We start from the raw sequence: 26894 nt of genomic DNA on the forward strand, positions 1-26894 counted from the left end.
CATTTTAGCCAAAAATTCCAGACTATTAAATTAAAACCAGACAATCTGATAAATAACAATATAACTGAATCATATTAGCAATTCCAATGTTTTAAACATCATTTAGAGAATACATTTGACTAATTTCCTTATTAACTTATTTACTAGAACCACTTCCAAAACTAATACATTTGTCTATTAGCACTGGTTATGTAACTGTAGCATTTAAGCAGTCATCAAAACTGTAATTAAAAAATCTGACTTTGACCCCTTTCAGCTGTCCAACTATAGGCCAATATCTAATCTCCGCTTTATATCCATGAATATTGAAAACGTTAAAAGTTGAAAGCTTATTTGTTTAGTCAAACAGAGGTAAGGGATTACTTAGGTACTCAGGATTTTTGGAGTGTTTACGGTTATATAGTGTTTTGGTGATTTGGGATGTTTGGATGCTGTTGACCCTCACTCACAAGCTCTCAAGCATTTTAATGGTTTCATTTGACCATGAAAATAAACTGCAGTTAAAACGAACAGTTCTGCTAAAATAGCGTAGAACTACAATTGAAACAGGCAAACAGTTTTGCACTCAAGTGTACACCAGTAAGCATAATTTAGTTCAGAATGCAGCAGCAAGAGTCCTCACTAGATCTAAAAAATATGACCATATCACCCCTGTTGTAATCAGTCTACACTGCTCCCAATTAAATCTCGCATTGATTATAAAATACTACTACTGACTTTTAAAGCACTTAACGGTCTCGCACCGCAGTATCTGAGTGAACTTCTGTACCAGTATGATCCTCCACGCCTACTTAGATCAAAAGGTGCTGGCTATTTGTTGGTACCTCAAATAATGAAGACTACAGCAGGGGGCAGATGTTTCTCTTATAAAGCCCCTCAGTTATGGAACAGCCTTCCAACCAGTGTTCGGGACTCAGACACAGTCTCAGTGTTCAAGTCGAGGTTGAAAACCTATTTATTTAGTCAATAAAGACACATAATAATCCATATCCATATCCATGTCTTTCTGTCACCCCTCCTCTCTCTCTCTCTCTCTCTCTCTCTCTCTCTCTCTCTCTCTCTCTCTCTCTCTCTCTCTGTTGCAACCTCGGTGCAACCCAGATGAGGATGGGTTCCCTCTTGAGTCTGGTTCCTCTCAAGGTTTGTTCCTTATTTCATCGCAAGGAGTTTTTCCTTGCCACAGTCGCCACCGGCTCGCTCATCAGGGACGAACTTACACTTATAAAGAACATATTAATTTTTTATTACCACATAATCTGTATAAAGCTGCTTTGAGACAATGTCCATTGTTAAAAGTGCAACACAAATAAAAATTAATTGAAATTGAATTGAATAATGCATGAATATCTGTTGTCACCAAGAGAAAAATGGGTTTCTTTTAGAGTCTTTTAGAGTCTTTTCTTGTGTTGTTTTTTTTTTTTTTTTTGCTTGTACTGTATCTTTACAAGAAGATTTTCCTTTTAATATTTTGCCAATGGCTTGCCCATTAGGGATAAAATTAGAGAGATTTGTTTAATTTAATTTAGATTTTATTTATTTAGGTAAAGCTGCTTTGTGAATGTTTATTGTTATAGGTGCTGTACAAATACTATAACATTTAATAAAAAATATTTGCCCAAAAATATGTATAAAAAATAGATTAATAAAAGATGATATTGTGAGTTTCTCTTTTTTTATCACATTTGTAATTTCTTTTTACTGAATTTCTTATATATGGATTATTGTGTCACTTTAAAAAGCTGTATGTATTATATTTCAGTTAAAAACTTTATGCAATAAATAAAGAATCACAAAATGTATGATGCATAATTCAATTATTTTATGGCTATGTGTGCATGTTGTGCCTTCAAATACATTTAGAAAACCTGCGATAGAATGAATCATTATCTCATTGACTCATCTCAATCATTCATTAACTTTTCCACTACTTTAAGCAAAATGAATAATGCATAAGATATTTGAGTCACTATTTGACTCATTGCTGTTTAGAAAATGGAAGCCTTCAGTTGCAGTTGAAGCTTGTCCTACACTTTTCTGCCAGTAGAGGTCGCTACGTTCTGATACATACACAGCAATAAGTGTCTACACTCAACTGTTAAAATGGCAGGTTTTTGTGAGGTAAACAATTATAATGCATTTTAGATCTCATTCCAATTTTAATATGATACAGCAGCTAACTAAAAAACAAAAAGAAATAAAAATTATTACCCCTTAAGTAACACTCTGCTACAGTCACTTGCTTGCAATACAGCACTTAACTGTTTTTTTTTTTGTCTTCCAATTTAGCACGAGTCTACCAACTTATTTAATTCCACCTATCTTTTAAAAATAGCCGGACTTTTTAGATCTGTGCTTTGGGTTATTATTTGTATTGGAAGGTGCATCTGTCAGCAGCTGTCTAACAGAGGCCTTCAGGTTTGGACTAAATTAGCTTGGTATTCAATCCCTCTATCTTGACCAAAGCTATAGTCCCAGATGAAGTAAATCAGCCCCATAGCATGATGGTCCCAACCCCATGCATTGTAGGTGTGCTGTTTTTTGGGTGCTAAGTTTTGATTTGTTCCAAGGATACCATTTAAATTTTGCTGAAAAGAATTACCTTGGTCCCGTCAAACCATAACCAAATCTGACGTGTTTTAGCAGGAAGTGTATCGTCTTTGTAAGAGATGGCTGATACTGGTTTAACTGTGATTGGATCCTACTGAACAAAGTCACAGGCCCTGTTATAAAGGAGTATGTACACTTTCCCCCCCAAATGGCTTCTGTTTATCACATTAAAGGTGAAAAAGTTCAGACGAATTTATATTTGTTTGATTTTCACAGTGTCAGCATATAACAAAAATGCTTCTCGTCAGCCATTGCACACCGTGCGTTCATGTCCCATGTATGTTTCTTCACTTAATTCACGCTCATGCTAAATAGCACTTTTGTACATAACTCCACTGTTCACAGCACTCTGTCTCATGTTTTTCTTTCCTGGTTATTGTCATCGTTGGTTAAGCTTGTGTTTAGCTTATTAAATCATTGGTTTAGCTCAGGTTAATGTATTTTAATTTATTTAGTGAAAACTTTGTGAAATGTTTTTTTAGGTAGAATAAACGCTTCGTATTATAAATCTGTAAAATAAACAGCAATATTTATTGACCAGAAACCTTCTCCTGTAATGAAATCTCTCTCTCTCTCTCTCTCTCTCTCTCTCTCTCTCTCTCTTTCTCTCTCTCTCTTACGCACACACGAGCACGCGCGCGCGCACGAGCCTTTCCCTCACCAGGGATATAAAAAAGCGAGATACCTCTTTCTCACCTTATCACACACACACACACACACACACACACATATACTATGGCGGAGGATCCGCTGGTTGGGGCAGTGGACCAGGGAACCAGTTCCACAAGGTTTTTGGTGAGAAAAGTGTGTGTGTGTGTGTGTGTGTGTGTGTGTGTGTGCGTGCGTGTTAATGTGTTCATTTACCATTTTTAAAGGTTGCATACTACCTTGCTTCATATCTTGCTATAAGAATAATATTTATATAACTATACAACAACAATAATATGACAACAACAATGGATATAATAATTATTATTGTTTTTATTATTATTATTATTATTATTATTATTATTATGGTGATGATAATCCACACCTGCTGAGAACATTAAGATTAACATCAAGATTTTATAAAAACCCCCTTTAGAAAACACTTGAGGATTTTTGAAAAACACAGGCAATATTAATAAGAAATGTTTTTTGTTTGTTGGACTGGACAAAAAATATGTGTAACAGTTTAAAGTATATTAAAAAAAAAAAAAAAAACCTGCTCTGTATATTTGTAATGAAGTTGAAATTTTCAGTGAGGTCTGTACTGAGAAAAAATAAAGTTTATTCTAAACAGTAAGGAAGTGCTGAAATAAACTCTATGGAAATATTGGAAATAGATTTGATGTGAAGATTTGTTCAGTGAAGTTCATGTAGACATTTAATTTACCTTGGAATTCTACAACCAAGTAAACACAACAGACAGTTCAAAGTTTAACAGTACAGGTTCACAAGTTGAACTTTTTACCTCTTAACAATGAAGTTAATGAGTGTTACAGTGTTTCATCATACTGGTGTGTAGTAACTTGGACTTTTTTCTGATGTCCTAATGTGAATAAATCCATTGTTCTGTCCCTGAACTATACCGAAAATCCTATGTTTTGAAAATCCTAAGTCCACCAAACATTTTTAACAGAATAATGCCAAAATAACTCAAAACTTCCTATTTGCTGTGCGGTTTACATTAGGGTTTACATTTCTCTAATATACTGTGGTGATGCCTGGTGTAACACATTTTTAATAACTCTATAAATAACAAGCATATGGCTGTTATTTTGGAAAAAGGAAAAATGCATTCACCCTCTATGTTTTTATGTAGGACATAATAAAAATCATCTGGTCCTTATCGGTTCTTAGAATTACAGTAGGTAAATACAACCTCAGATGAACAACACATGACATATTGCACTGTGTTATTATTTATATTTGCAAAAATTAAGCAGAAAAGAAGAAACCATGTGTGAAACATTAAATACACTTTATGTATCAATAGCTTGTAGAATCAGTTATAGCGGCAATAACTTGAAGCAATTATGTTCTGCATGTCTTTATCTGTGTCTTACTTTAGCTCTTGAGATTTGCAGGTATTTGTTTATGCACAGCTCTCTAAAGGTCATATATATATATATATATATATATATATATATATATATATATATATATATATATATATATATATATATACAAGAATTAGGCAGGAAGGGATGAGTAGTATATATATATATATATATATATATATATATATATATATATATATATATATATATATATATATATATATATATATATATATATATATATATACATACATACATACATGTATATATATATAGTATTAAAGTGTCCCAGTGTGATTGCCCTGTGATGATTAAAGTGACACTGTGCTGTGCCAGACCAGTGTTAAAGTGTCAGTTTTGTGCAAAACAATTGAATGGAAAAGTCCAGTCAGAGAAAGTTCATGTACTGGGTGCTAGGTGTTTCCTGATTTAAACTCCAAATGGCCTGCAGGAAGAAGCTGCTCCTCTGTGCCTTCAAGGAATGGAAGCACTTCTTTGTCCATTGTTAGGATGGCTGAGGTCCTTCACTGAGGGAAATATTCCTGGCCCTGGTCCAGCACCATATGCTGTGGACAACAGGAGCATACAGGACAGGTGAGCCCTCCAGAAGATACCATACCAAGCACACCAAGCTCCCTGGACTGCAGAACATCTGAACCAGGAAGTGATGTTACCTGTCAGGACAATTTCAGTGGTGCAGGTGTAGAAAGTCCTTAACACATTAGAGGGTAGTTTAAAGTCCCTTAGGCATCTCAGATACTACAAACGCTGCTGGGGCTTCTTCACGAGGGTGTTAATGAGACAGGACAAAGACAGGTCCTGTGTGATGGGAACACCTAGGTACCGGAAACTGTCCACTCTCTTTACTGGTGTCACGTTGATCTTTAGCGGTTGGTATGACAGCTCCTGCTTCGTGCTGAAGTCCACTATTAACTCGTCTTGCTGATGTTAAGGAGAAGATTGTTGGCACCATCTCTACTGTAGGTAGGCCGTCTCATCAGTGTTGGAGATAAGGCCCACCACAACAGGGTCATCAGCTTAATGATGATGGGGAAGTTGGAATTCATATATGTACAGCAAGTACAGCAGGGGGCTCAAAACACAACCCTGAGGAGCTCCAGTGCTGAGGGGGAGGGAGGATGAGGTGTGTTTGCCCACTCGTACAGCTTGTGGTCTGTCTGTCATAAGGTTGGAGAACCATTGACACAGGGGTGGGCTGTGTCCCAGGACCTCCAACTTAGAGGTGAGTGTGAAGGGAATTAGGGTGGTAAATGCTGAACTGTAGTCCACAAAGAGCATTTTCAGATAATTCCCCTTTCTGCAGTCCAGGTGGCACATTTGTGTGGGGAAGATGTGTAATATTAAGTAAACGGACTGTAGTGGATCTGGAAGTGAAGCAGTGATGAAGTCTCTGACCAGTCTTTCAAAGCAAGTCAGGGCTACTGGGCAGTAGTTGTTGAGGCAGGTGGGCTGGGGTTTCTTTGGAACGGGAACAATAGTGGACTGTCTGAAGCATGAGGGGAATACAGACTGTTCCAGGGAGAGGTTGAATATCTTGGTGAATACCGGTGCTAGCTGCCTTTCTGATGTCATGCTCCGAGATGGTGAACTTGTTTCCTGGAACTTAGGGGTTATATTCCAAGACCCTCCGTGAGTTTCAAATCTTGGACACAGCCCCGCAGCCCCCATGGTACCATAGTAAATTCATCTAGACATGGTCACTTTATTACAATAATGTGTTTAAATCTTTTTTTATTGAAATTTTTTAGTGAAAATATAGTTTAAAATGTTATTCCTAATGTTCCTGAACATTCGACTTTATTTCTCACAATTTAGACTTTTTATTTAGCCAGTTGGCAGCGTCACCCCCTCTGTAGTATCAGAAAGTTAAAAATAAAATGATTTACGGTGGAGGCACCAGAAATTTTAGATGTTTACGAGAAATAAAGTCAGAATTGAGAGTAAAAACAGCAGAATTGCAAGAAAAAAGTCAGAATTATGAGAACGTCTCAGAATGGTGATAATAGAATGGTGATAATAGAAAAAAGTATTTTTAATGTGGCAGAAACGGCCTTCAATATGATTCAGGCCGAGGAAAACAACAAAAGGTTTCCAAAGTTTGGGATCATTTTAAACTAAAACATAAAGAAAACACCCTGCAGTGTGTTTACTTTTTTTTCTTTTGAGGAGTAATTTGACATTTATATAGATATTTTTATTTATGATTTTTTTTATTTATATAATTGGATTTGCATTTTCATGTCATATGGCAATTAAATGCGTTTCGTTTTCACAGATTTTCTTCTATGCAATTTTAGCAATAAAAATAAATATTTTTTGAAAAAGGTTCGAAAAAGTCTTATTTTCTCTTGTGTATATAGTTTTGCTCTTTAATAAAGAAAGTACTTCTCATCCGATTACTCAATGTAACAAGTCACTGGTTTCATGCCGGAAGAAAGAGAGACAGGCAAAAGTTCACCAAGCAGAGCTTTTTTTATTTACTTTAATTTTCACCCTGGCGCTTTCCTTACCAGTGCTCACCCACAACCCCTTGGCTTTGCCGGACTGAAACAGAGCACACTGATTAGTCTCATCAGTTGCATGTGATTCCTACCGCTTGTTTCGTCCGGCTCGGCCCTCCACTGGCTCACCGCTGGCACACTTGATTCATTGTTGGAATAATCAGAATACTGGATTACTAAAATAATCGATAGCTATAGCCCTAATCCTGAACAAACCATACTCTTTCAGTTTTCTAATTATACTGTAATGAACTTTCACATTTAACATGCTAATTGAGGCCTATAGGGTCTGAGAACTCTTGGGTAACTCTTGGGTTATTGTAATTTCTCTGAGCATTGCAGGCCTGATCTTGAACCTTTACAAGATTGACGGGAAACAACAATAGATAATTTCTGATTTGTCCTCTCCTTGGCGTTATGTTTACACACCTGAATACACCAGACGAGCAAACTGCTAAAACTTGAGTGGGGGCATTTCATTAACAGCACCTGGCTTCTACTTAGCCTCTTAAATCCTATTAAAACAGTAAATGTATGCTTAGGTTTTTATACATGGATTTTCCATTTTGGCTTTATTTTTGTTAAATAAATAATGACGGTGTAATATGTAATGTGTTGTCATTCATCTAAGGTTGTATTTATTTAATTCTAAGACCTGCTAAGGACCAAATGTTTTTTATTATGTCCTGATATGTAAAACCGTACAAATATAAATATGTTTGTTTAACAGCACAGATTATTAGTATTTAGTATTTATTAGTATTTTGTCCTATTATAATAAGTTTCACTTTTTTGAGAAGGCTTTCAGCAGGATTTAGTGATCATTCAGCTTTAAAGCATAAGTAAGATCAGGCAAGATCAAGCATGATGTTGGATAAAAAGGTCTATGGGTCAGTTAGTGTTCCAAGTCATGCCAAAAATATATACAGTATATATCATAGTCTGTCTAAATAGTTGATTCTGATTGAGTGGAAGGTATGCATTTAAACCTTTAAATGCACAGACAGTTCTGGTCAGTGTAATCACTGTTGTAAATGAATGCGCTGCCTTATAAATAACTATTTATAAGTAACCAAGTAACCATAGCCACATACAGTTACAGTTGCATACATACATATGACTGAGAGACACACACAGTGAATTCATATTTACTTTGTATACTTCATTTTTGTGAAGCACATATGGTCAGGTCTGGAAATGGGGGGTGGGGACTTTTTCTCATCATTAACTTCCCACCTGAAGGGAGCAGTTCACCCAGTTTAGGAAAATGTATGAGCTGAACAAGACTTTTGCAGCTGGATCGAAAAGTTGTATGTATACATTTAAATTAGAGGTAGCCACTTAGGGGCTATAAGAAGGAAGGACGGGCACATTTTTTGTAATTTTGAATACTATTCATTCTGATAATTATATAAATCTGATATCTCATTGCTTCTTTGTCCCTGAGAACTGTAATTCCAATTAAACATCTGTGTTTGTGTTTTTTTTTTGTCAACTCATATCTTGGTCTATTTTGTTACTAACTTATCCCCCTCCTATAGACTCAACCATTCACTGCTTTTCGATTTTGAGGCATCCTGAACAATTGTTCCAAGATGTTCTGCTGCCTCAGCATTCTTGAGGAGATTAAATATCAGTCTCTAGTTCTTCTACCAAGTTGTCCTGGAGAGAACCAGGATAAACATCAGTCTTACTTCCAGTAATACGCCACAGATCAGGTCACTTAAAGTGAGTGGTGTGAGAGCAATTTAGCATCATCAGGTGACTTTAACAGGGATAGGTAGACATTTGATATGGTTGTGGGCTATTGATTCTATGAGATGTTGATTGCGCAGTTAGTAGTTTGTCTAGACATGTTGTTATTCAACATGATATGTTTTATTATTTCTCCACAGGTGTTTAATGCTAAAACCTCTCAGCTTGTCAGTCAGCATCAGGTAGAAATTACACAGAGTTTTCCCAAAGAAGGGTAAGTTACAGTAAATTTTACTGCATACATCCTGCTCACAAAACATCAGTGAAATACTATGGAAAATAGCAGCATGTTATTTTAAACTGTACTGTACCAGGACACAACATTTCTATTACTAGGGGTGCATAAATGTTCTTTTAGGGGTACAAACAAAAAGGTACAAAAATGTACCAATGTTCAGTGGTGTACTGCTGTACCCTGCTATTGTACATCTGGCGTGACAAAGCATTTGTACTCGTTCAGGTACATTCCTGAACCTTGATTTTTCTGTGTAAATTATTAGTTCATGTAGATTTGTATACATGACTATTATTAGTATAGTAAGGCAATATGAAAAAAAGATTTTTATTTCTTTGAAAATCTAGGTAACGCTGCATAATCTCAAATACTTTGCATAGTTCTTGATTTTATACTTAAGTATAATCACACAAGCATACTGTATAGTGGACATGATAGAAATCAAGCCCAGAAAGCACGTAGTTCTTATTACACATAAACACATGACAATCTTTCCTTATAAAATTGCATTAAACATTTACAAAAAGTTGCATAATTTTAGATTTGACAAAAAAAATAAAATAAAAAAAAAAACCTTACGCGCATGATTTCCTCACAGGATTTCCTGACAGTGGATTATTGCAAAATAAAAAAAATAAGGACTTCTCAACAAATGTAAGCATTTAAACCCAAGTGTACACTGTCATTACAGAAAGGGAACAACCAAATTCTGATACAGAAACAGATACTGAAAGCAAGGTTCACATACTTTTGCCACTCACAGATATGTAATATACGATCATTTTTGTAGTATAATACATTTTTCCAAGTATAATATTTTTGTTTTATTAGTTTTTTTTCACTTTTTCATCTTCAAAGATTACACACAAAGAATGATTGTTATATCAATTGTTAAAAAATTTTTTTTCATAATTTATCTACAGGTTTTTTAATGGAATTTAGGATTAAACCACCGTCCAACAACTGACTGTGATCTGATTATTCCTTTGATGAATGAATCTGAACTATTAAGGAATTTACAGTTTTACAATTTACTTTGCAACCAAAGTCTGAGAGAACTATTGATGATCTATCAATAGTCTGGCATTCTTTTACAACTCAACACAAACATTTTCATTACAAATGAGAGTTTCTCGTGCGTACATATGTTTGTGGTATAATATGGTATAATTTTCATATTCACTTTACTGGTTTTCTTTTTTTTTTTGTTTTGAGATGGGTGGAAGAAGATCCCAAGGAGATCCTTCAGTCTGTGTACAAGTGCATTGAGAGGACCAAGGAGAAACTCACTCAGCTCAACATTGATGTTACCAACATTAAAGGTGTGCGTGTGTGTGTGTGTGTGTGTGTGTGTGTGTGTGTGTTTGTTTGTTTGTAAGTGTATTTTATCTATCTTTAGCCTTATTAGATTTCAATCATCAATCATCTAATTTCTTTTTAATTATAAGGTCTCATTTTCTAAGAATGAAATGTTTTACACAGCCATTGGAGTGACCAATCAGAGAGAGACAACATTGGTGTGGGACAAAGAGACTGGAGAACCTCTCTACAATGCCATTGGTAAATCAGCCTACCCACAGGGCAATCACACTGTATCATAAATTGTAGTCTATCATAACAGGCAAGAAAATAATTGCATTCATATTACTACAGAATGTTGCATTCCAGTCCAGTTACATTCATGTGAGAAATGGAAACAAACGACATTCCTTCTACACAATTTTATCCACACAATAGTTCAGTGAAAAAAATTTGCATTCTATATTACAATGTAGTTTGACCATAAAACCAAATTTCATGGCATTCCAATAATTTGATGATATAAAAAATGTACAACATATTAGTTATTACACAGAGTCCAAATAACCTATAATCCTTTGTAGCAAGCTGATTAGCGTTTATCCTCCTGCTGTGCATACTAGATAATGCTGCAACTGACCATGTGTATTATTTAAGGTGTCATTTTTTTTAAAGAATATTAAAAATAGTAAAGATTTTTGTAATTGTAAAGATTTTTACAATATATATAATATATAATGAAATATTGACAGAATTTTTAGGCAAGAAGCTATAAGCAGTTATGAACACCGTTAACAAGGGCGAACAGAAAATGTGTATTTATTGTGAGACGGAACATTATGGAAATAAAGCTCACATTAACTGTCACAGTGGGTTCATAATTCCCTGAACTTAAAATGTAGTGGCAACACAAATATGTCTTTTTAAATGTCTTATCTTTGAACTAAAACAGGCAACATATAATTATATTAAGTCACACTATGTTTTTGGGCTACTGTGGGTTTTAATGTGGGTTTTATTTTAAGCCAGATGATAAATTAAGGATTTCTCAAATTAAGACAGAGAGCACAATTAAATATTTTTTATATCTCATTTGTCTTAAAGGCTTATTTATAGCTTGTATATTTTAAATGATGGTTAGTATAAAATCCTCATCATCATAATGCACATTCTATAAAAGCAATCTTATTACTTCATTACATTGGGGGTAAACAGCCTTACCATCTAAATTCAAAATGCATAGTTTTTCTAATTATATAACATTATTAGTCATTAACACGTTCAAAAGCATGCTCATACAGACTGAACACAATAATGATAATAACATGACATATTTTAGTTATGTTAATGATTAGGTTTTAGTTATGGAGATATCTACCACTTAAAAATGTACTAACCTAGTCGTTTAGGGAAGACAGCAGAGGGCAGAATATCATCATTTACACCAAGGTAGTTACAGCAGAACGATCATACCAAAGGACTTTATATGAAATATTACATGTAAAAAAAAAATAATAATTTATTTGACCCTGTGGTGAAGTGGTGAGGTAGTGGCTCAGTGGTTAAGGCTCTAGGTTACTGATTGTAAGGGTGAGGGTTTAAACACCGGTATTGCCAAGCTACCACTTATGATTCCCTGAGGCAGGCCCTTAACCCTCAGTGCTCCAGGGGTGCTGTAACATGGCAAACCCTGCACTCTGACCCCAGCTGGGATATGTGAAGAAAGAATGTCACTGCGCTGTAAACTACATGTGACAAGTATAAAGCACCTTTCTTTTAGTGTCTGTTCCCTGAACATTAGTTAATTGAATGCGTATTGTCACTGTCCTATTCCATCTCTACTGACTTTATAGCAATACAGATGCTTTAAAACTAAACGAGGAATATTGTTTATTTTGTTTACTCATTTTAAGGTCAGGTTTGGTTTGTGTGTGTGTTTTAGAACTGAATACAAAATACTGCTTGCCAGGGATTTGCTTGTTTATGTGATATACTATATCTGTGTATAATATGAATACAAAAAGGCTTTGGGAAATGTTTTAATATGCTTTCTCACATCTTTAGTCTGGCTGGACTTAAGGACTCAGTCTACTGTTGAGCATCTTATTGAGAAAACACCTGGGAAGAACAAGAACCATTTTAAGGTGATGATGAGGTGTCTTGCACATTTGTATAAACACACACACACACACACACACACACACACACACACACACACACACACACACACACACACACACACACACACACACAATCTTAAAAATATCATTATAGGAGTTTATAACTCCCTCGAAATGCTGCAAAACTACTATAACTGCCATAATATTATTCAGGAAGCTTGACTTTTTTTATTTGATTGCATCTAATTACATATTTGTGTTTACTTTTCAGTTAAAATTCTTCCCAGTAGTTTATTTGATTTAATTTATTTGAGTTTTTGGCACAGCATAAGACCGGTCTGCCTATCAGTACGTACTTCAGTGCAGTGAAGTTGCGCTGGTTGATGGACAACGTGGTGGAGGTGAACAAAGCTGTGCGTGCTCATCGTGCCATGTTCGGAACTATTGACTCCTGGCTTATATGGGTAAGTGACCACACACACACACACACACACACACACACACACACACACACACACACACACACACACACACACAAACACACACAAATGTTCTAATACATACATTTTTATCTTGTGCCCAAGAGGGTCAGCTTGATCTTTCTTTCCCTTTATTTCTTCTCTCAGAGTTTAACTGGAGGAAAAAATGGTGGCATTCACTGTACAGATGTCACCAATGCCAGTCGCACAATGCTGTTCAACATACACACCATGGAGTGGGACATGGATTTGTGCAGGTACATGATATACAAAAGAAAAGGAAAAATGACAAGAAGCATAGGTAATAATTTTAAATGCATTTAGAATTACATTCAGTTCAGTTAAATTCATTTTTACTCGTATTGCTCTTTAATGGTGGTCTCTGGTACTTCAGGAGCATGTTTAACTCGACAGAGAGAGAGAGAGAGAGAGAGAGAGAGAGAGAGAGAGAGAGAGAGAGAGAGAGAGAGAGAGAGAGAAGAGTAATGGGAAGAGAAAGATATGGATTATAAAGTATCTTTTATTGTTGTATGAAATTTAAGGACACTGTGCAGTTGGAGACTCTGGCAAGATTTGCTATGGCAGCATAACTAAAAGGGAGAGACAGGTAACACGGACATGAGGGATCTCTGGGATAAGAGATGGCACTCCACACCACAGTGAACGTGTGAGAGTGAGGGCAGGAGAGCATACAAATATCCCAATTCACTGAACACTCTATATCCATGATCCCTGGACATCTGCTCCTTTACCTAAGAAAAATCTCAGATAAAAGGCTTAACTAAATAAATACGTTTTCAGCCTTGACTGTGTCTGAGTCCCGAACACTGATTGGAAGGCTGTTCCATAACTGTGGGGCTCCTCCAAAGATCTGAGCTTGAGCTTCACTGAGACTGAAAGAGATGCATTTAGAGATGCTACGTGAAAGTAATCGGAAAGTTTACTTCTAGCTGCATGTGGTCCTAGTAAAAGAACTTCCATCTTATCCAAGATGAGCTAAAGAAAGTTATCATGTCATGTACTTTATACACTCCTCAACATTGTTAAGCTGATCTCTCTCATCTGATTTTGCTGAAATGTACAACTGTATATCATCAGCATAGCAATGGAGCTAATACCAGGTTTTTATATCATTTTACCCAGAGGCAGCATATATAAAGAGAAAAGCAGTGGGCCTAAGACAGATCCTTGTGGAACACCAAACTTTACCTTGAGAGGGTGGAGAATTTAAATCAACCATTTACATTAACAAACTGATAGCGATCAGTCAGATAAGATATAAACCAGGAGACAGCTGTTCCCTTTATTCCAACAACATTCTCTAGTCTAGCAATTAGGATAGTATGATCAATGGTGTCAAAAGCTGCACTAAGGTCGAGCAAAACATGTAAGAAGACAAAACCCTGATCAGAGGCCAATAACAGGTCATTTAAAACTTTAACTAGTGCTGTGTTCGTGCTATAATGAAGCCTAAATCCTGAAGGATACATTTTGAAAATGTTATTCCTCAGTAGATGTGAGCAGAACTGCTGAGCTACAACCTTTTTTTAAATCTTGGATATAAAGGGAGGTTTGTTTTTGGCCTATAATTGAACAGCTGACAAGGGTCAAGGTCAGGTTTTTTAATTAGGGGGTTGATAACTGCCAGTCTGAAGGATCTAGGTACATAACCAGTGTTAATGGAAGAGTTTATTAGTTTTGGAACAGGTTTAATTACTTCCAGAATTATCTGTTTGAAGAAACTTGTAGGAAATGAATCAAAATACAAGTTGATGATTTTGATTAGGAAATAAATAAAATTAATTCAATGTCTTAAATAGGAGTGAAATTTTGTAATTGATTGTCTGTTATAATTATAGTACTATAAAAATAATCAAATATGGTAAAGCTGTTGATATCTTTGGTTTTGAAACTTTAAAAAGCTTTATTGACATTATAGGCACTTTGATGTTCCTGTTGAAATCCTCCCAGAGGTCAGAAGCTCTTCAGAAATATATGGCTGCATTGTAAGTTTGTGTCTGTGTTTTTTGTTTTTTTGTTTTTTGTTTTTTTTATGTGTGTGTGTTTGTGTGTGTGTATGTGTGTGTGTGTGTGTGTGTGTGTGTGTGTGTGTGTGTGTGTGTGTGTGTGTGTGTGTGTGTGTGTAATCAATCAGTTCTTATTGCCAATAAAGATAAAATTCTACTAAATATAAATAAAATACTGTCAATTTTACAGTAAAAAACTGGCAGCCGTAGTTACCAGAAATCTAGCATAAAAATACTGTTAACATTTTTAAAAATGTTAACAGTATTTTTACATTGTAAAAAAAGACCTGTAAATTAACTCATTGTATTTGCAAAAACTGTTTGTTAATGACCAAATATTTTTTATATTTAAATAATGTCAGCATATTAGTACTCTGAATGCACATGACAACTTACAGTATTATGCAAAATCACTAAAGTATCAATTCAAGTCAAATCTGTTGTAGATAATAGCAGCACACATTTAGATGGAAAAAATTAGTGGAGAGAGTCTCACTGCAATGAGTCACTCCTACACAGTTACTATCTTTACATAGAGCATCATAAAGCATAATATCAATATTTCTCTGTCCATTCTTGACTTAAACACAGTCTCTGCTCTCCTACACAACGGTAACCCACAAAACACACAACAGGAATTTGAATCTTAGATTTTACAGTATTTTGATTTAATGGTAAACTACTGGCAGCAGGGTTGGCAGTATTCTACAGTTTTTTTTTTTTACAGTTTGCTTTCATAAATTAAACTTACAGTATATTACTGTTAAAACACATTTCATTGTGTGTATTTTTCATTTCACACATTTAAACCCTTTAATCCCACAGCAAAATCCTCAGTTTTAAAAGAGCATTTATGTGTTATGAAGCAGTGATGAAGTTAATAAGATAATGAAGTGACTAAATGAGGATTGAACTTTGATAAACACCTGTGAACAAGCAGGATCACTGATGGAAAGAGAATCAAGAGCAGAGAAACACAACTTACAGCCAAAGCCAAAGATAAAGGCAAAACTAAAACACATTAAATCTCTGGAGATTTTAGCAGAGGATGATTAAACAATCCCTAAAACATCATTACCAGTTTCACTTATTTAAAGCTGTAATTAAGATTTTAGGCTTTAGGTGTACTTTCATTTGAAGTCACCATAATGGAGATCAGTGTTTGCTTTAGTGCTGCTCTTGAACCTTGACCATTTTATAATTTGTTTATGTAAATAAAATGAATAGATAAATAAATAAATAAGCAAAACAGATCAGGTAAGATCAGATGACCATGAAACAGTTTAGCAAAAGTCATAAGAAATCAGAAAACATTAAAATAAAACCAAATTCATTCGGCTGGATAATTTATGCTGCAATGCATGTTGGGAGATTTGTACTTTTCTGGCAACCAGCATGCATTGCAGCATGAAAGTTTGTTCATCACCATTTTTGAGTTTCATGTGCTGATCCTTGATGCCTGTGTGTCTAAATGGTGCTGTAACTCTAAAGGTTTTGTGCATGAAATGTTTTTAATATTCTTAATTGTCAAGCAGAAGAAAAATTAAAAATTTATTAGAAATCACCCATAAAATCTAAGATAAATTCATTAGATAAAGAATATATCACCATCAATAGTAAATCAAAACCACCAAATGACAATCCCTCTTGCTTTTTCATGTCATAACAAAGGTGTTTTACAAACACATTCAAAACAGTCAGAGAAAAGCTAATGTTATAGAGTCGAGGGTCAAAAACCCAACTAAAGCAACCACTGATCTACAAAATGATCTAAAAAAAATATAAACTTCTGTTAAGTATCAAAGGATGTTTTGTAGAAATTTAACAAAAATAAAGTCAAACTATAATAAGTAAAGCTGGAATTCTGTTTTTGGAGTTGTTTAATAATCGTGTTTTAATTCAGTTGATTTCATCTAATGCTGTAACTGTATGTAGTTTTGTTTCTTGTTCTTTCCTTCAGTGATTCTGCTTGTTAAGTGTTAAGCGCAGTGTTTATCAGTGTCTGAATTTACTCATCTGTTTTCATTCACTCTGTCAACTGGACCAAACTAGTAAACTAATATAGGGAATAGTTTTAAAAAAGCAATTATTATAAAAAGTATTAAGGTTACTTGTATTTACATTAACAGTATTTAACTGGTAAATAAACAGTAATTTCATGTTTTATAATTTACAGAATTTTTACCGTCGCTATTTGACATTCTTTCACTGTTAAAACTACAAAAGATTTTACAGTGTATGTCCCATTTAGGAATTTTTATAGAAGTTTCTGATTTCTAATAAATCTGATTTCATTTATACTAACATCAAATATTTGTTACTGATAATAATGAATAATGATGTGCATATTTATTTATTTGCAATATAATACAGAAATAAGTGGCATAAATGTATAAATTATTAGCTAATACTGCACTATTGTATTCTTAAAGCTAACTGATCAGAATGTTTATTAATATTCTATAACCATACAGCTGTTACAGTTTCTGGCTTTATAATAATAAGATTGTTTCTTATATTGCACTTTTTATTTGCACTGTAGCTACTAAAACATTACTAAATAGTCATCCCTTTATAAGTTTGTTTTCTTTTTCTTTTTCTCCTGAAGGTGATAAATAAATTGTCATGTTACCTAGAAATAATAAGTAGAAATAACCGGCTTGCTCATCAGGGACAAACTTACACTTATAAAGAACACCTTATTAATTTTAATCACCACATTATCTGTGTAAAGCTGCTTTGAGACAATGTTAATTGGTAAAAGCACAATACAAATAAAAATCATTTGAATTGAATTGAAATAATAAGGAACAAAGTCTTCTCTCACAGCATACTTATACCGACTGATTTTAAATGTCTTCATTATATAAATAGTTTTCAAAAAAACATTTGCTGGAAAGAATGACTTCTTAATACACTTTTCTTTGTAAACAGTTGCACTTTTTAGAATCAGGTTGCTGTTTAAATATAAGCATCAAAGAGATTTGTTTATTATAACAGAAAATATAAGGAAATCTGGTATAGGATGTTCAAGAAGCACACAAGTGTAATTAGTCAGGTGTTCACATACTTTTGGCCTCGCATTGTACAGTTACACACAGCACAATTTTGTGCACATCAAAGCATAGCTGGTTCCTATTTCTAAAGGGATATTATGAACATTATATATACTATTGGAGTCCCCAAGTGCTAAACTCAACAATAGCAGTGTTCATATTATGTTGTGCTATTTTTCCACTACACATATTACTGTCACCAGGAACTCTGATAACATTAAGTAATTTACTTTCTGCTCTTGTTTGTAGAGCTCAGGTTCACTGGTGGGTGTGCCAATCTCTGGAGTAAGCTTTCTTTTATTTTTATAAATAGGCATCAGATATTATCTGTGCATTTATTATAAAAAATTAAGAATGACATCACCTTTCAGTGCACAAACAGCTAGATGACAAAGTTTTTTTTGTCTTTCTCAGTGTCTGGGTGATCAGTCAGCTGCTCTTGTGGGACAGATGTGCTTTAAAGATGGCCAGGCCAAAAATACGTAAGTAATATGTAATTCAATAATGCTTGTAATTTTTTGCATATCATTGTGAAGCATGATGGAGGCAGGAAATTTTTCAGGAAGGTCTTACCAAGGTTTCTGTAGATCAAAAAGTGCTTAAAATGTGCATTATATAAATGAAACAATTATAAATTTATTGTTCAGTTTGTTTGCTTGTCGTTTATTTGTTTATTTATTATACAACAAAAGAGTGTTTAATTGTTTAATCTGATGTGATAATGATGTTAGCATTATGACCTTTTTTCAGATCTTACTACTTAACATGGAGCATATCAGCATACAACATTTTAGTACTTGAGCCTTAAATTAAATGAATGTATAAATTGCAGTGGCAGGCGGTCAGAACTTGTCCGCTGGGCTAAAATCGGCCAGAATTAAGTTTTTTTGGTCTATGAATTTGTGTTTAATTATTTCCAGTAGTCTATTCTTTTCATTTCATAGCTTTTCTCTATAGTTCGCTGCAAGTGGTAGCATCAGCATGTATAACTTTATATTGGAGTTGGTGTAAAATTAACGAATTACATTTACTCGTGTTTCTTTAACTGATCTTTAACATGTTTTGTGTACCTCCTTAAAATTTTAGATTTTAGTTTTAAAATCTGTAATTTTACTTTTATTTAAGTGTTTAAAGTATTGTACTCAACTACATTTTAAATTCATATCCATTACTGAGTAAAAAAAAGGAAAATAATGAAGGGAGAACAAATTGCACACTGGAAACTACTGTACTGCTTGATTGATGGGTGAAGAATAAACACGCTACACTCACAGGAAAGAAACATGGAGATGGACAATGGAATTCTTATTAAAGAAACCTCTGCCCATATTTAAGCATCCACTATTACTTCAAATGCAAGAAAAACAAAAGCTTTATTATACAGTGTAAACTGTGTTTGCCCGAGGGGACTATACTGGCAGCTTATAAAAATGGTCTGAACACTGGAGGTAGTCTGTGAAATTGTGGAGGACATTATGATGCTCATGCAACAAGTTGATGATGACAGTTCATACTCTACAGATTTACTCTGAAGCCATTTAGTTTTGGACAGGTTAAATGAGTTTCTGCCTTTGACGAACAGCAACATCAGTAATGTTGTCTTTGCCAACCAAAGTGAAGTGGCCAACAGGCGTTTTGTGAAGGACAGAACAACGAAAGGACCAGGACACCTTTTGATGGACATAACACTGGAAATGATTATGTACTATTCAAATAAATTCAATTCATTTTTATTTGTATTGCACTTTTAACAATGAACATTGTCTTAAAGCAGCTTTACACAGACAATGCAGTAAAAAAAATGAATAAGATGATCTTTATAAGTGTAAGTTCGTCCCTGATAAGCGAGCTGGCGGCGAGTATGGCAAGTAAAAACTCCTCGAGATGGTATAAGGAAGAAACCTTAAGAGGAACCAGACTCAAGAGGGATCCCATCCTCATCTGGGTGGCACCGAATGTCCATTTATTACAGATAAACAATGTTCAGGTGTGCAGTGATGGTGATATGCACCACTGCAAATATCTTAGTTCAAGGGTACTACGTGATATGTGTTTACCCATGTGTCAGCTTGCACAGCTGCTTGGAGCATCTGAGTGAATTATCCATAGAAGACGGGAACAGCATGGATATAATGCTATTTTATAATGTTATTTATGATAATGAGAGAAATTGAAAATGCAATTCGAGAATTCAGACAGTAAAACAAAGGCTTAAAGAAGATTCTGTATAAAATCATTGAAGGAGATTTAGATATAGATTTGTCAGATGATGAGAACCGGGGAGAGAATGTGAAGATGACAAGTGGAAGTGATACGAGATGGTATCAAAATGTTTCGAGACTAATTTTGTAACAGATGGCAGCACAAGGCTGCTGGGAAAATCTGTGACATGATTTGGCAAGTTTATAGCGACGATGCCATGAGTCGTTTGAGATGTTTTGAGTAGCACATGCAGTTCAAGAGCGAAAGAACAACACTGGAAGATGATTAGAGATCAGAAAGGACGACCTTAACCCCTGAAAAGGTTGAAACCATTCAGCAACTTGTGCGTGATGTACGTTGGAGAATAATCCACAACATCACTGCCTTTGTCCAGGCAATTCTCACGTTTCATTTGAACATGCACCATGTTACTGCTAAGTTTGTCCTGATTCTGCTGACCCAGGAGCAGAAGGAACAGCACGCCCAAGTGTCGAGGATCATTACCGGTGATATAACTTGGGTATACGGGTGCAACCCTGAGACAAAGCAACAGTTTTTACATTGGAAGAGCCCATCATCTCCACAACTGAAAAAGGCAAAGCAGGTCCAGAGCATGACCAATGCATGCGATCGTCTTTTTCGACATTTGCAGCATTGTGCAAACCATCAATAGCAATTTCTAATGCCAGTTTTTAAGGTGTCTTTGGGAGAACATTTGGCAAAAGTGACCAGATGTGGGGTGCGCAAGTTGCAAAACCTTTTGATAACACCTTGTACCTCAGAGGAGGAGGAGGAGCCAGAGGAGGAGCCAAAGTAGAAGACATATGAGGTTGATCATGATAAAGAGCTTTCTCTTTGCTATCGTCCTCTCTGAGCCAAAATCAGCATGGAGGTTTTAACTGACTAAAAATTAGATCTTCTCTGAAACCAGATCAGGGTTAAAGGTGTTAGTCCTTCAAACATATCATAACATTTAAATAAAATGTATTTGTTTGAAGAAAATTTTGGTGATGTGTCTGTTACCACCCTAACACTTAATTTATTTAGGAAAAATAAGAATTTTAGAACTTTTTCCCTCTGGGTTTTAGTAGGATATTTCCTTGTTCTTTTTTAACTACTTTTGAGTAAAGTGTGTAGGTTTTGGAATTCATTGTAATTATAAAGTAAATATGAATGAAAATGCATGATAACATATTTGCAGATGTTTTTATGTACAAAAGTCATTGGTAAATCAAGGCTTGATGTGCAGGAACGATTTTTAGTCCTTATCTAGTATTGAGCTGTTTAGTTTGTCTTAGCAGTTTGATCGTCTGTAGCCAGATATTGCAGGCAGGATTTTAGCCTGATACGTGTTTCTGTATTAAATCACCATTTTGACCCTCATGTTTATGACTCAGCGACAGATGAAATATAAATCAGAGTAAGAAATTATGAATGCATTATTTATCTGATTACACATTAAGCAGCATGTCATACATTATACATTATACAAGAGCTGCTTATATTCTACACACCAGTTTTGTCTTCTGTTGCAGATATGGAACTGGTTGCTTCATGTTGAAAAATACTGGAGTCAAGGTATTTTATACTTTATACAAGAAATTATTTTATTTGTTCTCATTTACCAGATGACATTTGGTAACTATTAACTCTTCCCCAGCCTGTGATGTCAGAGCATGGTCTTCTTACAACAATTGCATACAAACTGGGAAAAGACAAACCTGCTTATTATGCATTAGAGGTCAGTATTTCTTTAGTTTTTTTTATTATGTCCTAAAATATGTCTTAAATACAAAATCAAAAAGAAAAAGAAAAGTAGGTAAAAAACAAATGTGCCCCAGATTAAACAAGATATCAAGTGCCTTTGTGCTTGTTTGATTTTTATTTGTCTAAATAAATAAATCATATACACAAATAATGTACAGTTCAGTTTTACAAATGCACTCTAGAGTGTTAAATATTATTTACATACATTTTCTAACAATCAGTGGTTAAGACATTGGACTTTGTATCGTAACCATCAAGAAGCACCAGTTGGGTCCTTGAGCAAGGCCCTCAACCCTGAACTGCTCAATTGTTAATCGCTCTTGTTAAGGGTGTCTGCCAAATGCTGTAAATGTAAATTAAGATATTATATGCTTAAAATTAATATTCTGTTATGAAGAGGATGTCCTTTACTGCCTTCAGTGAATTTTTTTTGCAGCCAGATCTCATTTGTGACACACTCTATACATTAGTCATCTTTTTCTATCTTCTTTTAATAAAAAGGCATAGTAAGTGAGTTTTTCATATTGTAACCTATTTGATAATTTTAATGATCGAGCCTTTGCATGCTTCACTTTTTTCAAATTGCACTTTGTATGTCTTCTAAAACCTTTGGATTTTTCGACGTCCTGAAACATACAGTATCTGAAAGGCTCAGCACCACAATAGATAGAGCTATAAGAGAGCTTCTGTTACTTTTTGTCTGCTTATTTTGTCATTGTTTATGCCCCCTTTAGTAGTGAATGTGCAGTTGTATAGCAGTACAGATTTACTGTCCTCTGAAAATAACTCAACATACAGCCATTATTGTCAAAATAACTGGCAACAAAAGTGCACACTACAAATCGCATTTACAGAGTGAGTAGCCACAGTGACACTGTGCTAACTCTAGTTTCTTTTTTTATACCCCTGGCTTTGTTGTGTATGTTTTCAGTTTAATAATAAAAAAGAAAAACAATGACACTACACAACAGTGTGAGGTGGAGAGTAAGCAAACTCTCATTCCACCACTTAATACTTTCCTGAGGGTGAGGGTGTGATTGTAACTGTGTTCCACACGTAAAAAGGATTGCATTTGGTCCACATGTGCGCCCAACCGAAAGCCTGTACCGAAAAAGTTTGGTAATAATACATGTACCGTTTAAACCCCCAGCAGAAACCCACAAAAGTCCAGCCTATGTTCTTGAAATTCATTTTCTGATTATTTGAACAATTATCAGATGATTTGAATTGAAAAAGGTAGTACAGTCCAAGAATGGTAAAAAAAAAAAAAGTTTAGACTAGAGGATTAGACTAATGCTTAATAGTCATGACTTTTCTTACAAACTAAATCTAAATACTTTACTCTTGTACGTTAAACAGTTCATAAGTTTTGAACCTACTAGAGTTAAATAACTTATGTCTGGCTTTTTCTTTTGTCTTCAAAAGTTTCATTTCTTATGGTTCCTGTGATTGATACATGATTTAGGGATCTGTTGCAATTGCTGGAGCAGTAGTCAGGTGGCTAAAAGACAATCTGGGAATCCTCACATCCTCATCTGAAATTGGTGAGCCATTACACTGTTTTCATTGCATAACGAATATTGTCACTACATTTTTGTATTTAAATGTTTACACAGTGCACTTTTTACACCACTTAAAATGTCTGAGAATCCACAATGCAGATATACAAGTCTATATAAGATCTAGTCATATGATGTTTCCAAGAACTTTTGCCAGAATCATTTTAACCAAAATCTTTCAATAGAAAAGTTGGCTGCTGCAGCTGGGACATCTTATGGCTGTTATTTTGTTCCAGCATTTTCTGGGCTTTATGCCCCCTACTGGGAACCCAGTGCTCGAGGGTAAGTATAATTAAAGCATAAATTAAGAAAATACATTACAAAATGAATCAAGCAGATCTGACCTTCAAATCTGAACTTAGGCCCTGTTTAATGCCAGTATGCACTCATATGTACAGTAGAATTATCCATATCTCAAACTCCTGTATATAAAAGGGCACCTAGAAATGCACTTTTATTTCTTCTATGAAATATTCACTTTTTTTTTTTATTTTTTTTTTTTATAAGTAGCAGGCCACTGGATATAAATGAAGGTTATACAATTCAGTTCAATTTGCCTTTAGGACATGGCACATGATACAATTTTTTTTATTTATTTTTTTTATCTGTTATTGCATAAATAAAATATAGTTCACCTGCAAATGCAACTCTCTGCCATTTCACTCTTAAATGTGTTCTACTTGAGTCTTCTCTAATAACAAATACTCTTTTATAAAATACAGAATTGTATAACCTTTATAGTGGGCTGTTGCTTATTTATCAATGATAATAATATTGAAAGTATATGTTGAATAGAAAAAAATAAAAGTTTACTTCTAGGTGTCATGCTCTTTCTATAAAGCAGGAGATTGAAATATGGACAGTTCTATTGTATAAGTACATACTAGCATTTAACAGTGCCTAAGGTCAGATTTTAAGGTCAGATCTGTTTGCTTCATTTGCAAAATATTGTATATGTGTATACAAGCTGAAGACACTTAAGCTGCACAGTGAGCAGTAATGATTATAAATATGTGATAGTATTTAATTTTACAGATAACAGTGGAAAGTTATGTGTATGTATTTAGTGTAAACATACTGTAGGTGAACTGTGGTGTAGAACACAAAGCTCTGTATTTTTCTTTTTGACACTTTTTTACATTTTAATAAGTATAGCATTTATTGAGCTCTTTCTTTTCCACTGATAGTAACGGGAAAAGGTTATTTCATTTTTCAGAGTAAATCAATTTTGAGAAATGTCACAGCATCAGCGCAACCTGATGGCATGATAAACACACACACTATTTATATATATAGATTATATATAATAAAATAATATAATAAGATAAGGGTACAGTAAATCTATCTATCTATCTATCTATCTATCTATCTATCTATCTATCTATCTATCTATCTATCTATCTATCTATCTATCTATCTATCTATCTATCTATCTATCTATCTATCTATCTGTCTATCTATCTATCTATCTATCTATCTATACTTCATAAAATTATAAATAAAATTATAAATATAAAATTCAAGCAAATCGGGTGAAGGATTCAATTAATAATGAGGGTCAAGTGTTAGTCACAAAGAGACAGCAATAAATACAATGTGTAGGAAGCACTGTGACAGTAACTTCTGGTACTGTTTAAATAAAGTATGTGAATTTATATAGAGGAAATGTATTTGTTATTATGATGCCACCACAAGTAATTACATTCTCTTGATTAAATCTTTAAAACAAGATATTTTTTTCAAATGGATGCTATTTATTAATTTATTAAAAATTGTTTTTTATTTATTATCATGTCATGCTTTATAACAGTAATGAACATTACAACAATAAACAAAGTTAACATTAAATGTTATTCTATTCTTTTAAGGATTATCTGTGGTCTGACACAGTTCACAAACAGGAGTCACTTGGCTTTTGCAGCATTGGAAGCAGTGTGCTTTCAAACACGAGAGGTAATGCAAAGAAACACAATTTTATATTACAGCTTTTCTCAGTTGCTTTGGAGTGTATTTTAGATCAGAAATAAAAATCTTAAAACTTCTTGTTCAACATATAGTCACATATTGTCAGGAATTCACCTGCCACGCCCCCTTCAGTGGCTGTCTTTGCCTCCGTGTGCTCCCAAGCTCGCAGCGCAAATCACGCACAGCTGAAGCGAGTTACCCACTCATTTCCAGCTCCCATATAAACCGTTATTGCATGTTCATGCCCGTCCACGTATGTCCCTGTGTGGTCGCGTATGCTCCGCTCCGCTCCGTATCGTTCGCCTCGGTCTTGAATTAAATTAAATTGATTGTGTACAATTGTCCACTGTTTCCTACATTATCAGTTTTTTATGTCACCTGAATAGTTTTAAACCACAAAACATCTCGGCATCAGTTCATTGCATAAATCAGTGAATGCACAATGCTTAGTTTTTCTCAGCTGCTTTGGAGCGTTTCTTTGACCAGAAATGAAATTCTCAAAACTACTTGTTTAACCTCACACATCATTTAGTCACTTGTGCACATCATAAAATAATTTTTTATTTCTGTGAATGCGAATTGTTGCAAAAATGCTTTGGTACATTCATTTAATTGATTGTGTACAGTTGTCTGCTTTTTTTCAACATTATCAGTTGTTTATGTCACTTGAATAGTTTTAACCCACAAAACATCTCAACATCAGTTCATTGCATATGTAATTGAATGCAAAAAGGTTGCACCAGTTGTCTTAATCTGTCAACTTTAAAATTCTATTAAACTCTATTTTAAAATGTGTTTTGAATTGATGGATTGTGCAGATGAATCTTGAATGAATGAGAGTCACTTCACTAATGAAGGAGAGTGTATGGCATCAGATCAACCAATAATTAACTAGTTCTCTAAAACAGGTCAAAGGTGAATCTTGTGAACAACAGGTTGCTCTGACAGACAGAGCAAAACACAGAATTACAATTTCTGAAAATGAATAAACAACCAAGAAATGAATGAACACGATAACAGTACAGTAAAAGTGTGAATTCTGCCCAGTTTTATGTAATCAGTATTATTCAAATATGCAATCAAATAAATACAATTATTAAGCTGAAATTAATTAATGCCATAAAGAAGAAATTCAGTCTTGTGCAATTTTAATCGTTGACTGAACATTTTGACAGTCTTGTTTGTAAACAATGACAAAAGGACTTGGTGATGAGATGTTCATTGACACAAATACTTACTTTTGAGAGAAAACTAAGTGT

General features: G+C 34.4%; 1 protein-coding gene across 2 annotated transcripts in view; it reads left to right on the forward strand.

Moving 5' to 3' along the window:
* Positions 1-3250: 3250 nt before the first annotated feature.
* LOC310724025 (glycerol kinase-like) overlaps positions 3251-26894 on the forward strand; it is a 35222-nt gene continuing 11578 nt past the window's right edge. Inside the window, exons 1-15 of one of the 2 annotated variants that reach the window (XM_083537779.1) lie at positions 3251-3402; positions 9067-9140; positions 10377-10483; positions 10644-10721; positions 12525-12604; positions 12907-13044; positions 13207-13316; positions 14999-15065; positions 18392-18427; positions 18557-18624; positions 21880-21922; positions 22005-22085; positions 23577-23655; positions 23856-23952; positions 25539-25623. In XM_083537779.1, coding sequence (XP_083393905.1) covers positions 3343-3402; positions 9067-9140; positions 10377-10483; positions 10644-10721; positions 12525-12604; positions 12907-13044; positions 13207-13316; positions 14999-15065; positions 18392-18427; positions 18557-18624; positions 21880-21922; positions 22005-22085; positions 23577-23655; positions 23856-23952; positions 25539-25623 — 1203 coding nt within the window. In that variant the 5' untranslated portion in view covers positions 3251-3342. The remainder of the gene's footprint in view (positions 3403-9066; positions 9141-10376; positions 10484-10643; positions 10722-12524; positions 12605-12906; positions 13045-13206; positions 13317-14998; positions 15066-18391; positions 18428-18556; positions 18625-21879; positions 21923-22004; positions 22086-23576; positions 23656-23855; positions 23953-25538; positions 25624-26894) is intronic. The other variant, XM_083537780.1, reaches the window with a different exon arrangement.

The sequence above is a fragment of the Silurus aristotelis genome (assembly GCF_946808225.1).
Source record: "Silurus aristotelis genome assembly, chromosome: 3".
In the NCBI taxonomy this organism is placed as follows: domain Eukaryota; kingdom Metazoa; phylum Chordata; class Actinopteri; order Siluriformes; family Siluridae; genus Silurus; species Silurus aristotelis.